General features: G+C 34.8%; 1 protein-coding gene across 1 annotated transcript in view; it reads left to right on the top strand.

Annotated features, from left to right (window-relative positions):
* The window catches only part of flz (transmembrane serine protease filzig), a 78,556-nt gene extending 59,837 nt beyond the window's left edge, over positions 1-18,719 (top strand). The window contains exons 3-5 of the mRNA XM_074186044.1: positions 1,610-1,981; positions 8,039-8,274; positions 16,191-18,719. Of these exons, the coding sequence (XP_074042145.1) occupies positions 1,610-1,981; positions 8,039-8,274; positions 16,191-16,361 (779 nt within the window). The 3' untranslated portion in view covers positions 16,362-18,719. The remainder of the gene's footprint in view (positions 1-1,609; positions 1,982-8,038; positions 8,275-16,190) is intronic.
* The last annotated feature ends 560 nt before the right edge of the window (positions 18,720-19,279 follow it).

Here is a 19,279-nt window from a genome sequence, read left to right as displayed (position 1 = left end):
CTCTAATGATAATCGAAAGGATTCTTGAGTTTTCAATATTTGCTATTATCTCAACCCTGTTGGTATTCGAGAGGACTTCTGAGTTTTCATTATTTGCTATCATCTCCGATGAGGATCCAGAGGATTCCTGAGTTTCCAATATTTACTATCATCTCTAATGATAATCGAGAGGACTCCTGAGTTTTCATTATTTGCTATCATCTCCGATGAGGATCCAGAGGATTCCTGAGTTTCCAATATTTACTATCATCTCTAATGATAATCGAGAGGACTCCTGAGTTTTCATTATTTGCTATCATCTCCGATGAGGATCCAGAGAATTCCTGAGTTTTATTATTTGCTATCATCTCTAATGATAATCGAAAGGATTCCTAGGTTTTCATTATTTGCTATTATCTCAATGGTAATCGAGAGGAATTCTGAGTTTTCATTATTTGCTATCATCTCCAATGAGGACCCAGAGGATTTCTGAGTTTCCATTATTTACTATCATCCCTAATGATAATCGAGAGGGCTCCTGAGTTTTCATTATTTGCTATCATCTCCGATGAGGATGCAGAGGACGTCTGAGTTTCCATTATTTACTATCATCTCTAATGATAATCGAGAGGACTCCTGAGTTTTCAGTATTTGCCATCACTTCTGATAATAATTCAGAGGACTCCTGAGTTTTCACTACTTGCTATCATCTCTAATGATAATCGAGAGGACTTCTGAATTTTCAATATTTGTTATCAACCTTGATGATAATCCAGAGGACTTCTGATTTTTCATTATTTGCTATCATCTTTAATGATGATCGAGAGGACTTCTGAATTTTCAATATTTGCTAACTCTGATGATAATCCAGAGGACTTCTGAGTTTTCATCATTTGCTATCGTCTCCAATAACAATTTGAAAATGCCGTGAAGTTGTAAATGAAAACGTTCTTTCAAACGTTTGTTATTCAAATAATACCAAACATTTTTATACGACACCTGCATACCAAAGTAACAATCAACAATTGAAAAATTTCCCGTGAGAAATAGAATAATCTCACTCAAAAAACTTCAAATTTCACCCTTTCTGAGAGCTATTCATCAATATCATTGAAAAGGACCAAAAGATTTTGAACGGATTTATGTTAATTCAAAATTTCAGATGGCTTATCAATATTTATTTTGTATTCGACGCCGTACAAGACCAAATGAATAGATATATCATTTGTACGGCATGGCAAAATAAATAACTTTTGTTGGTGTGAGCCACATGTTTTGATAATGCTGTAAAGGAATTTATGACCTTTGCATTTAAATTAAGTTACCGGGACATTTCTATGTTCCACTTGTTTTGTACAGCGTTTGGTTAAAGAAAGATAACAAATAGTATCTGAATTTATAAAAGCCGTATTAGACAAATTTACCTCCCTGAGTTGTGTTTTCTCACTTCCAAGATTTTCAGGATCATCATTTTCAACTGATGACATCTGGCTGAAAGTCATTTTTTACTGCTGCAACACTATGATGTTATATATTTTCAAAAAGTATCATATAATTCCCCAAAACTCAACATGGCCTTGCGGTCTATTTGCTTTGAAAAACTAGGAATAATTGAGTTTCACTTTTGTAGAATGCGGAGTCCGACCTTTGGTGAGAGCCGGCAAAATCGTCGGCGGCAAAGGCGCCACCTTTGGCGAATTCCCTTGGCAAGTCCTTGTGAGGGAGTCCACCTGGCTGGGATTGTTCACGAAAAACAAATGCGGGGGAGTCTTGATCAGCCACAAGTACGTGATGACGGCGGCCCATTGCCAGCCGGGATTCCTTGCTTCACTGGTTGCAGTTTTCGGCGAATTCGACATTTCGGGAGATTTGGAGAAGAAGAGGCCCATCAGCAGGAATGTCAAGAGGGTTATCGTGCACAGGCAGTACGATGCGCAAACTTTCGAAAACGATTTGGCTCTGCTGGAGCTGGAACAACCTGTGCAGTTTGATACACATATAAGTGAGTAGTATGTTTCATTGAATAAATGTATGTGCCCTACACTAGTGCAATTTAGAGTTAAAATATAGTTCGGCTCATGAATTTGTAAGCAGTAAACACAGAATTTCTTTATACAATAGCTTTTACCAGAGTGAACTACATCATATAACCAGTGGCGTAGCGGAGGGGAGCCCGGACCCCCTCCCCCGAAATTTCAAGATTCATTAAAAAAAAATGAGCATGGAGCAGGTGGAAGAAAGAGTTATCAATACTCTTGTCCACAAACATTAAATTGTCATACCATTGTTGGTTGGTCACTTGAAAACTTCCCGTGAAAGTATCTATAGAAGAGGGAGAGATCTTTAACCTATATTCGATGTTCCAGACTACCAAGGTTGTAAGTGATGTTCGCGTCTCCACCAGCTTCAGGATATGTTTAGGGTATGTTTATACATAAGAACAATACTCCAAAAAAGATCTGATCTGAGCTTTATATTCGAAAGTTGCTGGGGTGTGTACACTTTTCTGGTTCCGAATAGTGTTTCAAGCTTTTGAGAAGCAGCCTTTGTAATTCCAGCGACAAGATTGTACCAAGATATATTGGTGTCCATTATATCTTCCAACAAACTTATCGAAGCAGAAAGCGGAATTGTCTGACCTGACATTATTATATCTGGTTCGGAAACATTTATCTTTCTGGAGAAAATCGATGCCTGGGTTTTTGTGGTATTGAATTGAACCTGGTTACTTCCACTTTCACCCCAATTTGAAATTACTTCTAGATCCTCATTAGGATATTCTACTCCTGCTGCCGGTGAAGATGTGCATCCGAGGCCGATGTCCTGGAATCCACATGTAATGACGGAACAAGTGTGCTGTCATCAGCAAAGCAATATATGAGATCCTTGGTGTTTTCCAATGAGTCGTTAATATACAATATAATGAGGGTTGAAGACAATATGCATCTCTGGGCAACATCATCGTTGATGGTGAATGTATTCGAGAGATATCCATCGACGGCCACTTGCAGGAAACGTTCTTTCAGGAAGCTGAAGAGCCATACACAAAAATGATTCAACAAGCCATAGCATCGAAGCTTGACCAGCAAACCCTCATGCCTCACACGGTGAAAGGCCTCAAACTGGGGCCGCACTGCAGGAAAGTTGGTAGGATGTTGGATGGTAGATAGCTGCCTGGCGAACATCTTGCTATTAATAAACATGAGTAACAGAACGACGGTAGCAGCAGTGGTCCCACACTACCATCTTACCACACTTACCATCTTAGGAATCATCCAAAGGTACGCCAGGCGTCTATCCAACCTAATCAGTCGTGTTTGATATTCCAGCCGGGTAGCCTAGCTATGGGGGAAAGCGTAATAAGTTATGTGTTCAAAAGAAGGGCAATTTGGGACCCAGCAGACCCATTGAGGAAAAATTTGCAATTCTGGAAAAATAAATCAGCTCCGAAGAAGATCCGGATTTGTGTTTCTTCAAGAGTTCACTTCCATATATGCGGGAATTAAGGCCAGGCCATAGTCTGAGTTCGTGGGAAAATTCAAGATCTCATTTTGAATGAATATGAAAAAAGAAATTTAGCCACGGGTATGATAGTCGTACCCAGTACTCAACATTGTCAAATTCTACTGATATTTCATGCTTTTCGATGGAACAACAATCAATAGATTCATAAGGTGGAACATCTATAACTCAACAGCAAGATCCTTTCTTTCATAATATGTAACTCTTTCCTTTAACGTTTATGTTCTGATGTTTAGTTTCAATAATTTTGTTTATTTATCAAAGAGAGGCATGATTGTTACGTTTCCACTGTCAATTAGATACTGGCTTCATTTCACTGTGTCCAGGATGCATTTCCCCTCCACCATCCACCTTCACCATCCACCCTCCAAGCGACCATCTAGCATCCTGCAGTGCGGCCCCGGGTTCAGAGATATCAAGCGCAACAGCTCTTGACTCTCCATGTTTCTCAATTGCGTTATTTCAAATATAGGTAACATACGATAGAAGATTGCCTCTGTTGATCTTTATTTCTGAAAGCTATATTGATGAATGCTCAAGATGTTGAAGCCTCCCAAATATTTCAGGATATCGTGGTTTACGGCTTTCTCCATGATTTTTGATCACTGATAGCGAAGCAACTGGTCTATTGTTATTTGGAAGGGTATCTTTGTCCTCTTTGGGAAAAGGCTGAACGCAAACAATCTTCCAACAAGACCCTTTTCAGACAGGCTGAAAAGTCTGCAAAATACTCAGGGATTGTTCACACAGCCAAGTTGTATATAATGTGAAACTATGGGTGACGGTTATGAACTGAGTTGACAATATGTCTGTAGTATAGTTTTCTCTTCTTTGTCCACATTTTCACTAAAATTAATATAACGCTGTTCATTATATTTCAAATTTCCATCCTATTTCGTACGTACTTTTGGTGGTATGAACATGATTCATCCATAATGAAGATTATTCACTTTCACATGAAGTTTCATTTGAGACACATTTGGCTACGAGGTGGATCAGTTGGACCAGTCCAACTAATAGCTGAAAGAATTCTCACAAGAAATTAAATAGAAGTCAAATGTCTATATCTACGGAAACTTCTATGAATTGCTTAAGAAATAGTTTACGAGGTCAGTTCGAACCAGTTCAGTCAAGTTGTATATAATGTGGAAGTATGGGTGAGGGTTGTGAACTGAGTTGACAACATGTCTGTGGTATAGTTTTCTCTTCTTTGTCCACATTTTCACTACTATTAATATAACGCTGTTCATTATATTTCAAATTTTTATCATATTTTGTACGTACTTTTGGAGGTGTGAACATGATTTATCCATAAAGAAAATTATTCACTTTCACATAAAGTTTCATTTGAGACGCATTTGGCTACAACGTAGATCAGTTGGACCAGTCCAACTAATAGCTGAAAGAATTCTCATAAGAAATGAAATAGAAGTCAAACGATTATATCTATACGGAAACTTCTATGAAGTGGTTGAAAAATTGTGTACGAGGTCAATTAAAAAAATAAGGCACTTTTTGGTATGTCCTTTAGCTCTCTCAGTGATTGTAAACATTTTTCTGACTCAGAGTACAATCATTGTATGCGCCTGTCAACATTTCAAGTATTTTTGAACACCTTATTCAATTTTCACACAAAATTTGATGCAAATTCTTCGATCCATTTTTTCATAGCAGGAAATCACCAAACACGCAAAACACTGTCAACTTTAATGCCTCTCACTAACAAAATAAACATACTTAATAGCTGAAACTATGAACATATATTCGAGATAAGTGTACCAATAAAGAAAAAATAAAACATTCACCTTATTTTTCGAACATACCTCGTATATCAAGTTGAATTTCATCTCAATATTTTTTTTTGGTTGAGATCATTTCCAGGTATCAAGAGAATAAACGAACACTTCCATGCAAATTATACTAATAATCGACCCACTTTTCTTCAACTGAAATATAACCACGGTCGATTATCTAAAAAAAACAAATGAATCATTGCTTGGATGACAAACTCTCTTGCTAACCATTCGTTGCCGGAAACAGGTAAAGTCGAAGTAGGCAGCGCTCATTATAATGCAGGTAATGATACGGGCGATTAAACTACTTTCTCCGCTAATAAAGTAATCAAATTATTCTCTTTTCAATGCGAATTGACCTCTGAAAAATTTCATTCGATGGTATTTATGGCTTTTTTCTTATCAGATGAAATTTTCTCACCCAACCATTTGTTAACTTCCTGTCATAAAGTTATGAACTGATACAAAACTCAACACAATATTTTGAAAATATAAATTCAGTGAATTCGAATGATGTTACCCTTGAGAGGTGTATACAAATTGACCCCTGATATAACACTGAATCAAAAAATCATTATTCATTAATCCACCCCACTATCCCTGATCAATGGAAGAAGTTTCTTAGCCGAAACATCTCGACAGATAATATTTATCCAAACAATACGTGAGAAATCCTATCTTTATTTTTATAGAAATCTATAGCTTTGAAAGTAGTCCGACTCTGCCTCAATACCATCACTCCTAGGACTAAGTTTTTCTTAACAGTTTTATAGAGATAACGTATAAGCTAAAATACATTAAAACTCTTGTTATTGATAACAAACTATTTTATAGAATGACGTCATTTTAAAATGATAGCAATTCGGAATACTGACATTAGATGAGTCGGAAATATGAAATACTGCACATATAGTGCTATTTTTTACAGATGAAAAGTACATAGATATTATAAGATTATAATATTTAGAACAAACAGAGTTAATTTGCGATTAGAAAATCAATACGTCGACAGAGTGAATTTTTGTATTATTAATAATTTTTTTTCAAAAATGTTATTAAAAGAGTGGTGCGTTTAAATTTTACTGATAATATGCTATATATTTGTCAATAATATTTCATTCGCAATTTTATAAGTACGAAAGTGAAATTATTAAAATGCCCCCTAACTTTCAATTTTTTGTTTTTAGTTGGTGACATATCTATTATATTTTTCTAGTGTCCAATACAAAATTACTTTTTGCGCCTTTAAGAAATCATATTGAAAACTTTTTTATTTTATTGTTATCGTTTTAGGCTGCATTATATTTTATAAAGCTTACTTGGAATTACTAAAAAACTGTTATAAAATTGTATTTCAATTATTTTATAAGATTCTTTACGAATAGTGTTAGAAAAATTTTAGTAACTGCCGAAATGTTTATAAAACTGTTTGGTGGTGTTTGTGAAAAGCCTTACAAAATATTAATACAGACTATAATGTTTTGTAAAATGGTGCCAATTTCCTATTTATAGCTGTTTTATAAACACATTGAAAACATTTCTGGTAGAAACACAGTTTTATGATTTGTTTCTCCGAAATGTTTTCACAACCATTATAAAATATAAAATTGCTAGTTGAGATCTTTTGGTAGACAATTTGAAGTATATGCATTATAAATATTTCCAAGAACCGTGATTTGACATGTTTTTTGAAATGAATGGTTGAAAAAGTATTTTTAATTTATAATGGCAGCATATCAAACAATTCTTATGCAAGCAAAAAGTAATTCCTTTCACAAATAACTTTTTTGACTTGACAAAGTTGTCCAGCTTCAGGTACTATCAAAAAATACTGAAAAAGTTACTGTATCTTTTTCTGTTGAGAGATATACAGAAAAAACTACATTTTTGAGATTTCAGTTTTCACGGTAAGTATACTCTTTATTCACAGAAGTATTGGAAATCTGTCCACACTTTTCCGTAGCAACTTTCTCGAAAATTATTCGTTAGGTGATTCTTTGGAAATTGATAGTTTTTCATCATTCTGAATGACCAGCATATAATCCAACCTCAACTATTCAAAACCGCAACACCATCGATATCGTTAACGACCCACATCCTCAACTTTCACTAACTCGTTTCTCTACACCAACACAAATCGATCGATAACCGAAACCGCAATTTTTTGACTGAATTAGAAATGAAAAGTGGGATATGAAGACGGCTTTTCGGATCATGAATAATAAGAATGAATAAGTTGTACTCATTCTCTACACGTTTCCAGCATATCCTCTGGGATTTCCCTGATTCTTTGTTTCATGTCTTCTAAAGATGTTGGAGGAGTTTTGTACACAATCAATTTGATACGCCCCCATGAAAAAAATCAATGTTGGTCAAGTCAGGTGATCTGGGTGGCCAGACCACAGGCCCGCCCCTACCTTTCCATTTTTTATTGAAATGATCATATTTACCGTACCTTATAGTTTAAAAATGTGGTGGTGCACCTAATTTCCTGCTCAGGTCCCGGGTAATCACATGGATATTTGCAACAAGGTGAAGAGCTATTTGAAATATGTTTGAAAATACGTTATTTCCGTTAACCAGCTATCGCACCCCTATGAACGACAACCCTCAGAAGTCGTAACTTGTGCGAGCTCTTTTCCCTGTCATTGTGTTGAATTTTTGTCGTTATCATTCAAAGTGAAATCATTTTAAAATCATTAATTTTCATTTGTTACTTGTTTCACTTTCTCTCTCGTTTGCAGTACCAATTTGCTTACCAAGAAACGACGAAGACTTCACAGGGAGGATGGCGACCGTCACCGGTTGGGGAAGGTTGAAATATGGAGGAGGGGTACCTTCTGTTCTCCAAGAGGTGCAGGTTCCTATAATGGAGAATCCCGTATGCCAGGAAATGTTCCGAACTGCGGGTCATTCAAAAGTTATTCTGGAATCTTTCCTGTGCGCAGGATATGCGAATGGGCAAAAAGACTCGTGTGAGGTAGGTATAAATGATAATGTAATATGATTATTAGGAATGAAATGACAAATTAGGTCGAATATTCAACTAGATAATTATGCTTCGTCATCTGTCACATTGATATGAGGATTTTGATCTACATTTTACAAGCGCATACTTGTTAGCTTCAATGAAGTTTTGTCAATGAAGAAGCAGAAAGACAAGAACGAAAAACAGTGAGTCTACAATGAACATGAGACCCTTGTACGTTATGAAAATATTCACTAGTAAACCAATTTTTCACGCTTCAACACTGAAGTCGCGAAAAAAATTACTTGAGACTAGAATAGATTAGGCTGTCAATGAAAAACAATTAAAAAAATTCAGAAAATTGACTGGGGCCTGATATTCATAATGACCACTATCGTGGTCAACTGAATAATTCAACCAATGAAATTTTCAGCCCATCATGTTGAAAAAAATTCACACAGCGGGTAACAACGATGTGTGGCGTTGAATTACGAATGCTTCGTTTTTGAGCTGGGGTTTTAACAAAAGAATCTATACAGTGTGTGAAATTCAAATGGAATGAATTCATTATTTACGTCAAATGTCAATTATAATTTGACAGGTACAACCCCCAATTTTTTAAATGGAAAATATGAGTTTGTGATATATCGTTTGAAAATTCTTTCATTATCTATTCAAAAATGTTATCGCTCTCAAGTTTATTGCAACAATTAAGATGAAATAAATCTAAATCATGTGATTACCCAAATTCGATAAAATACACTGAAAAACTAAAATGTGATGCAAAACGTAATGAAATGTAGAATACGTAAAAGAACTATGGATGTTAACAAAGTAGATGTTCAAAATGTTCACTGCGAACTTCTTGGCAACATGCTAATCTCAAATAAAACTGTCTTCTAACATTATTCAACATATCAGGCGTGACCGACCTAATCGCAAGCGTTATTCGTTTTTCAAGTCATTCAAATCTGAAGGTTTAGTTTTGTACACATTGCTTCCTACATATCCCCATAAAAATATAGGGATACATTTTATTTTCTTTCAGTATGTTTACTATCGATGTATGGAAAACATTGAATGTAGTGGATGCCTGTCTACTTGATCTAAGTGGGTTTTCCTGAAACGCGAACATCATATCTAATTTGAGTTCGTCATTAATTGCATTTGCGGCTGCTTTCTTTATCTGCCCCACGCGACCAAGCTTGCGAAACTGCTTAACTATTTTGCTTATTTTTCCTTGTGATATGGGCGATATAATAGGAAATTTCTCATGAAATAGGCGAGCTTCTTTTTCTTGTATTCGGTTTTCATCTCCGTAACCAATCATTTGTAAAACTGTTATTATGCATTTTCTTTGATTTAACCATTTGTCAGACTAGAAATTAACGAACTTTGAACTTGAAATACTGACAACTAATATTGTAACATACGAAATAAGTTGACAAGGCGTTTTAAACTAACGTTGCTACGAAAAACGTTCCCACATTTTTAAAGGATACCGTCTGAAAAGAACATTGCTATGGTTTTTGCTTACTTTCTTATTATTAATACCTCAAAATGAAATAAGTTTTGGGTATATTGCAATAAGTTATGACTGAATTTTATCGAATTTCGGTAACTACATGATTTTAATTTTGTTTATTTCAACTGTTGTGATAAACTTGAAAGCGATAACATTATTGAATAGTTGAATAGAACTGGCCGATACTTGATGAAAATCCATATTTAAAAAGCATAACTATTTATGCTTGAAGAAGCTATTGTATAGCGAAACACGTGTCGCGGTTTTTGTAAAACCCTTATAGTGAAAATCATAGAATAAACTCTATTTATTAGTTTTTCATTATTGAATAGAGAATGAAGAGACCTTTCAAACGGTATATCCAGGCCTATACTTCCCATTTGGAAAATTTAAAAAATTGGGGGTTGTACTTGTCATTCGACAGAGGGTTGAAGGTGGGGCTAGCACTTTTCCGTTGAAGTATGTCAAATTATAATTTGAATTTGACGTGTTTCGGGATTTCGTTAAAATATGTACCGTAACCGAAATAATGAATTTAATTCATTTGGCTTTTAGACACTGTAATACCAAAATCAAACTTGATATCTCGTGCCCCAATATTTTCTGTAAGTTTGATACAAAATAGTTACATCAATGAATAATAACAGAAATTAGATTTTTTAGAAATATCGGAGATTTTTATTATCAAATTTCACTATATTATTTTGAAAATCTTGTGTTCTAGACTCAGCAATAAACATAAAACATGATTTTCAGCACTTACAAAAAGTTCATTTGTGTCTAACCGACCCGATATCAATTTGAAACTTAATTCTACATTGTTAGCTATATCATATTTTGTATTCTCTCGAATGGAACTACTGTTGGCTCAACTCAGCTCAAATTAGACACGCATTCCTTGAACTTTCGTAATCCACGAACAGACGCTTCGTAATCTTCTTTAAGCTCTCGCTATATAGGTCGACTTTGTTTAATTAAGCTTCATGGCAGATGTGTACCAGGGCTGCCCGCAGACATTTTGTCGACGAGCCAGAGTTTGAGACAAAATAAAATTAAAAACAAGAAGCAGAGTAGCTTTTGAACTTTCACTGATGAAACTTTTCTGTTCACTAACAATCCTTAAATCACCCGTCACACGTGACGGGTGAAGTCACCCGCGCAATTGGTAATTGACGGAGTTAGCTGAAACAGGCATATATAGATATATACAGTGTGTCAATTTGAAAACTTCCCACCCTCAATATCTCCCTTCCAGTACATAATATGAAAAAATGGTCAGACAGGTCAACTTTATTTGCAAGGGGGACACTCTGAATGAATATTTTCAACCCTCGGGGTTCAACCCCCTAGGAGGGGTGGATGTTACCCTCAGAATTTCAAATGGAAAGGGGGGTCAAGTGGCACATCATTTTGAAGGGCATTCAATTCGCTTGCCGACGGTGCCCTCATTTATTATTTTCCGATCAGCAGTATCCGAAAATGTAGTTCTAAACTAATAGAAGTAATTAGAATTGGCCTATACTAAAATGGCTGGTTATCAAGTTAGTATGCAAAGAAATACAATTTATTGACTCTCTTATAAGTAAAACTTGTGATGACGGGTCAGCTTTTCAACTTTCCATCAGGGGTAAAATTAGACAAGCCTCAAAAAATTTACATTAATTAGTTATCTGATTTCGGTGACTTTCATTTGGGTTTATTATCGGATTTAAAACTCTTATCCCTTTTTTGTTACTTCTGCTATAAAAAGTATCGTTTTTTGAGCAAAAAAGGTGTTCATCGCATTCAAGCCATTTGGTAGTACTATCATTTCAGTTTCATTTGTTGAGCTGATCAGCGATACCTTAGAAAGTGTATAAATTGTAAGAATGGTTTACACTATCCAAGACCGAATTGAAATAATTTTTATTTATGGAGAGGTGGGCAAGTGCGCACGAAGGGCGGCATCTCTTTTTAATGAAAGAAATCCAAATCTTAATATAAGTCACCGGTATGTGCTTGATTTGGTGACAAAGTTTTCCGAAACTGGTTCGGTGAAGAATAAAAAAAGGAATAACCCCAGAGTACTGAATGAGGATGCTCAAATTGAGGTGTTGGGAACATTTGCTGCAGAGCCGACTAGCTCCTTACGATCAGTAGCAGAACAGACGGGAATGTCACACGAGACTGTAAGGAAAGCACTGAAAATGCACAAATTTCATCCATATAAAATGCAGATTCTCCACGAGCTCCATGAGGATGATTATGACAGAAGAATAGAATTCTGTGAAATCATGACTCTTCGAATCAATGCTTTACCTAATCTTCTGTTCAATATCTGTTTCAGTGATGAATGTTCATTTTTCCTGAATGGCAATGTTAATAGGCAAAATTGTCGCTATTGGAGTGACGAAAACCCTCACAATTTTCGAGAAGGACATACACAACACCCACAAAAAGTTAATGTTTGGGCTGGTATTCTTGGAAATGCCATTATCGGACCTTTATTTTTTGAAGAAAACTTGAATGGTGATCTGTACCTAGATATGCTTCAAGCACCTATCGATCCACTTATAACTCACGAGCTCGAAACTCAAATTGATGCACACGGTAATTTACTGTTGCAGGAAGATTCGTTACATTTCCAACAGGACGGTGCGCCACCTCATTATTTTCGCCCCGTCCGACAATGGTTGAACGAGCGATTCCGGGAGAGATGGATTGGCAGAAGGGGATCAATTGAGTGGCCACCGAGATCACCGGATTTGACTCCATTAGATTTTTTTCTTTGGGGATATCTCAAATCTGTCGTTTATAAAACACAGCCCACTGATATGGATGACCTCAAAGGACGAATTACAGCAGCATGCCGGTCAATTAGTGGTGAAGTTTTCCAAAATGTTCGAGAGGAGTTCGAAAACAGACTGTATTACTGTTTAGAGCAGAATGGACAACATTTTGAACATATTATCAGATAAAGCGTAACAAGATGGTTGAAATTTGTTTTTTGCAATTTAGTATTTTTTGTTTGCACTCGATGCGTATTTCGTTAACTAAGTAGTTCTACATTCCTCTCACATCCACGAATTCGAATATTACTCAAGGGTTGGAACGATGCTACCTAGTACGATGCTCACCTTTTCCAATAGTCCATTACAATCATTTGTTTTGAATACCAACCTGAATACCAAACATCTAGTGCGGGCGAAATTTAATCATTTATTCTTATTCACTTCTAATCACCGTTCGTTTGGAACGTTATTGTTCAAAAACTGCTCATCAAAAACTAATGAAAAAGGTATCATTGGCAAGAGAATTGAATGCCCTTCAAAATGATGTGCCACTTGACCCCCCTTTCCATTTGAAATTCTGAGGGTAACATCCACCCCTCCTAGGGGGTTGAACCCCGAGGGTTGAAAATATTCATTCAGAGTGTCCCCCTTGCAAATAAAGTTGACCTGTCTGACCATTTTTTCATATTATGTACTGGAAGGGAGATATTGAGGGTGGGAAGTTTTCAAATTGACACACTGTATATATATATATATATATATATATATATATATATATATATATATATATATATATATATATATATATATATATATATATATATATCTCTGCGATTGATATGGATGTTATATGGTTGTCACTGAATTTATCTTTTTAATTTTACAGAATGTTTTATTTCACTCGTAAATGTTAATGGATCTCCTTCTAAATTTTGATATTATACCTATAATTATTCAATAACCATACACGATGAAAGAAAACCCACGCCCAGGCAAAGCCTTAGTAAGTGCTCCTTCATCACTAAAATTATTTATACCACGTAAAAACACTGTTGAAACTACCTACTAAAATGGGAACTAGTAAAGTGGGACAACTATTTGCCAGATATTTGTATAAGATTCTTTCCATCCTTAATATTGTAAAATCATGGCAAAGAATGGCACATTTTACAATTTCATACTTCTTATATGTTTGCATTTACATTTTAACATTTACCATTTTTACTTTTTTTGCATTTAATTACCTTTTTACATTCTTACATGATTATATTTTTTCATTTTAACATTTCTAACATTTAAAATTTCCACATCTTTACATTTTCATAACATGAACAAACTGTTCGCAGAACTCTCCTCTATGTCGATGCGTTAAATGGGGTAATTCTCTCGCAAACTACTTCGATTTTTAATACTTCTTTGCTTACTGCCAAAAAAATATTGAAAGATTATTTTCATAAATTATAATTAACACATTTCGTCAATAACTATTAATCAGTTTTTATTGTTATTGTATTTGATTTTAATTCATCCCTTACTTTAGACACCGTGTACATGTGTAGTATAGATATTACTCTAATTTAATATTAATTTAATTATGTGGATACTGTAGTGGATTTTTTTCTGTTTGTATCCCGAATATATAAATAAATTAATAAATAAATAAACTGTCAAATCCATTTTATTCTCACTGATCTGATTTATAATGTGAATATTGTGAATAAAAGAGTAATACCCACGCATAGGGTGTCGTTTGTGGGTTTCTTGAATTTGTTCAGATTGTTCAAATTGTTATTGACTGATCATTGCACTGAAAATTGAATAAATTCATATTATTATTATTATATTATAAATAAAATATATCTGAGAATTATAAACATAGGTTCCTAATGATTTTGAATTTCATTTTCATTGAATTTTTCAATTTGTAAGTCTGGGAAGTCAATAGATTTTTCAATTGCGTTTCCATTTACAACTGTTACTAAAAACTACCCTTTTTCATCTATTTTTACAAAAGCATTTGGGAGTCTAACTTTTTCTTCTTCAGTAACTAACAGTATAGCTTCTGTGTTTCTCAGTTTCGATTTCAATTTGAATACTTTCTCTACTCTCGGTTAGATTTTTATTCTGTTAATAGTCTTATTAACTTCTAAAGAAATAATTATCAGATTCATACTAAAAAATATCATTTATTTCAGCAGTTTATGTTTCAGAATTATGAGTGACTTTGTTTTGATTTTGTTTCACTTCTGGTTTTCGATCTTCAATCCATTCTGTTGATTTTCTTAATGGTTGAATAAAACTGGCCGATACTTGATGAAAATTCTTATCAAAACTATTAAATACAGTTTATTGTATGATTTTCACTATAAAGGGTTTTACAAAAACCCTTACGCTAGAGGAAGCTATACAATAGCTTCCTCTAGCGTAAACTAAAAGTTACTTCTAAATTATATCTATTCCATATCCTAACATATTAGCTACTTATATGCCTACTTTATAATGAATGAATCTACCTGAAAATGGCAGGTATGAATTCAATAACTATATGGATAAATTTAAATTTTCGAAAGTACCTACTGAAAATATACTTGACTATTGATTGACTGATTCAATTGTGGCGAATTATTCAGTTCAGTTTGATCGTTCATAAGATATTGATAATTTTTGAATTTGTTTGTTTCCATACTCTCCAACAGGTTAAGTTTCAAACCGTTCTTCTGGAAATGGAGGGGCTTGAATTCATGGTTGAACTCATGTCTCTCTGTGATTAAATGATAGGCATATGTGGAATTTATTTTTCCATTCTGGAAACTATTTTTGTGTTCGTTTATGCTGACTTTGAATGGTCTTCCAGTTTGACCTATATAAAACATCGGACATAACGCACATGATAATTCATACACTCCCGATTGCTCTGGAACTTAACTTTTATCTTTGTCATTCTTAATGTAATTCACGTTATTAATACATATCAACCTAAAAATAAATGATATAATATATACGAACATGCATCAAAATAGTTGTTTATAGATTTGAAATCCACTGAGAAAAAATTAGATTGAAATAAATTCAAAACATTGAATGAATGAATGAATGAAAATAACAGAACCAAAATATTCGAGTTGGATGATACAGAAATACAGAAATTACGTCAAAATCATTTACCTCATGTTTCATCATTTGGAAAACAGAGATTCACTTGTATAAGATCACGATACATATTCAATAAAGTTTGGAGTTACCTCTGGAGTCCCAAAGGGATCAAATTTGGGTCTTTTTGTTCCATTAAATTCAACCTGGTTAGTTTCACCCCAATTCAAAATCACTTCTACATCATCATCAGGATATGGAACCTCTTGCTGTCGAGGAAGAGGTGCATAGAAATGAAAGACCTAGGAATTACATACAGTAATACATTATCATTCAAGACTCATGAGAGAGAAATTACAAGAAATGCAAATGAAATGTTAGGGTTTATTATCAGGCAAAGAAATACGGTTGGAAACGGTTGAGTAGTTTTTGAGTGTATCGATTACAAATGAATCAAAATCCTTTCTCTTCATAAAAAAAAAATGTTTGATTACATTTTAAAAAAATCAATGCTCGATGTAATGTTTGGATGATTTTTTCAGGGCGACTCAGGAGGTCCTTTAGTCCTTCAGCGACCAGACGGCCGATACCAGCTAGCAGGAACAGTATCCCATGGTATCAAATGCGCAGCACCGTACCTACCAGGAGTGTATATGAGGACGCAGTACTTCAAACCATGGATAACGTCTATTACTGGAGTAACTTCTCCTTAAAAATCATTTCCATCATGATAAAATTTACAAAATGATTGAATTTTTTACTATGCTACGTGCCTTTGAAGTGGAATTCGAAAAAATAATGGTGTGAAATTATCGATCTCTCATATATATTCGGATAAATCTGCTTTTGAACTGATAGGAATTTCGGAAGTCATCAATTGAGGAAATTATGGTCATATCAGAAGAATTTTTATAGGGATACTAAAGACAGTTCATGATATTTTTCCTACTACAGCTTCATGTAGTGAGGTCAAAAATGAAAATTTATTGATTGTTACTCATAGAATGTTTCATAACAAACTTCAGCTTGTTCACGAATTCGATATAACTGGGCAGTTACTATTCATTACCTGAAATAACTTTTTTTGCACATGTTTTAGGCAGATATTTGAGTATTTTAATATTCGAATGGAAAATATTTACTTCGTAAAAAGCAGAGTCCATATTGAGATTCAGAGGTGACGAAATTGTTATATCAGGAAACCTTTTCGGTAAAAAAAAGTACGATTGAAGCTTGTCGCCCACTTGTCCGGCACAGCACGGCCTGTCCCGTGAAAATACGGATAGACCGTATGGACAACCACCCACTAGCCCGGCACGTCACAGCCAAGAGCGTCCGCCGGACGGGATTCCAGCTCTCCGATCCTGTCCGGCAAATAACGGTACGTGCTGTGACGGACTGGCCAAATGTGCGCGTCGCTGGCCACATCGACTTGTTCAAATGTGCATGGGGAATTTCTGTTTCTCTGTTTTGCTATTCCATCAGTTGACAGCACAGTGTCGGACGGTACGGACGGAAAAATTGAGTTGCTTATTAAGGCAGGCTCCATAATTTCCAAAAGTTATGAAAATTTTCCTGGAGTCATTCGGAAATCCTGGAAAAATTTCTCCTCGTCTTCTTTCAGATCGTTGAAAAGATGGTGAATGTTGTGGGTCCATTCCATTAATCACAAGAGGGCAAATCTGGGAGAGTTTCTTCATCTTTTCAACGATCTGAAAGAAGACGGAGAGGAATTTTTCCAGTAGTTGTGAATGACTCGAGGCAAATTTTCAGAACTTCTGGATGTTCTAGAGCCTGCCTGATGCTGGCAAGCGCCGACCGGCGACGCGCTCACTTGGCCAGTCCGTCACAGCACGTACCGTTATGTGCCGGACAGGATCGGAGAGCTGGAATCCTTTCCGGCGGCGGACGCTCTTGAATGTGCTGTGTCAGGCTAGTGGACGGGACGGGCTGTGCTGTGCCGGACAAATGAGAGGCAAGCTTTATCAACTCCAAACAGAAGAGAATTGAAAAAAAAGACATAACAAGACTAATTTAATTGCCTTGTTTGTTTGCTGTTATTACATCTCCTTCGAATCAATAAATGGAAGTTTGTGTCACAAACATGCATGCCTATCCTCACTAACCTACACAAGTATTCTAGCAAATGCCTATCAGAAAACACTTCATTTACTAGGGCTAATACCATGACAGACATTGCATATCCAAAAAATATTTGAGTCAGGATGTTCAAATAAATTATCAGGAAAGACAGTTTCGATCATTCTCAATTTCATCGAATGTATTTGCATTTATGGAATAATTGAGTGGAAATTAGAATGCCATAATGAAATCAGTACGATTTGATATGTTACATGAGATATAGTAGGGCGTAGTCAGATATCTCTTTCAAGTTGAATGGGCCGTGTTCTAAATTTCGCCTAATTGACACTGAATTAATAAAGTTGGCTGATACTTGATGAAAATCTATGGTAAACTTTCTGACAAGCAATTTATCATAAGAGGAATTTATTTTTTAGGTTATATTGAAACTTATAATAATAATAATCGGCTTTATTCATCGAATGATTACAAATTAAACACAGTGTAACAATCGATGAAAGGCGAAGTTCAGCTTGTGCTGTTTTTCAACTTAACCTAGAAACTTAGCACTATATTCTTTCCGTAATTTGGAATATACAACCTGTATTCTCTAATCATCTTCTGAACTGTCTGAATTTGATTTATTTATTTTTCAAAAAGTTGTTGAGACGCAGGAATGACTCACTAACATTTTTGTTCATTTGAGTGGATAAAAAAACTTTTCACAGGACTTGCAGTGGTCCTATTCATTGTAGGCTCATTGTTTTTCCAATTAAATTGATGGATGTAGCCGTTACTACGTGGTGGGAATTCATAATAAAGAAAAGAGAAATTAAACTTTCTATGTTTTTTACCACTTTTATTTGTAACTAACGTTACTGCAGTTTCGTCCTATACGGACATTTTCATTTTTCTTTTCTTCATTATGAACATATAATTTTTATTACGAAGCAAATCACTCTGAAAAGTAGCATCTTAATCTCAAGATGTTTCCCTTCAAATTCAATCTCGTAATGTGCTCCAATATTAAACTGGCTTCTAGTTAGGTCCTATCTTTTCTTAATTCTATACCTGCTTCTTCACCTGAATTTCAAGTAATGTTCTTCCCATTCTCTCAATGGATAAAGGTTATTACAATTGAATTAATAAACATCATACAATTCAACTATTCCATGTTCACTGTGATTTGAATAAAATCATATCTCCCAAATAATGGTTTCAGTCCAAACTTTAATTATAGTTTCTGATTATTTTAAAATGAATGTTAATTCATTTAGAGTGGTTAAATAAATGTCAATGTTTTGGTTTCTCTTTCATGATGCAGATTGCTGTATAATTAAAAAAATTGACTAACATTTTTCCTGTTTCTACAACATTATGAAAGTTTATAGTTCATTCTTGCTCAATACTTGATATAAGTCCGTTTCTTTCCTGGAATTTAGTTTCTCCGCCACAGTGTTTGCCTCAAATTCACCCCCACGAATATACAAGGTGTTCAACATAAATATAATATTTTGAAATATTTTCGAATATTATGAATAAATTTAAA

The sequence above is a fragment of the Leptinotarsa decemlineata genome, unplaced genomic scaffold (genome assembly GCF_025532065.1).
Source record: "Leptinotarsa decemlineata unplaced genomic scaffold, Ldec_3_MD MMD2_tig00078422_RagTag_RagTag, whole genome shotgun sequence".
Lineage (NCBI taxonomy): Eukaryota > Metazoa > Arthropoda > Insecta > Coleoptera > Chrysomelidae > Leptinotarsa > Leptinotarsa decemlineata.
The sequence above is the reverse complement of the archived record's forward strand: the minus strand, read 5'-3'. Positions and strand labels throughout refer to the sequence as shown.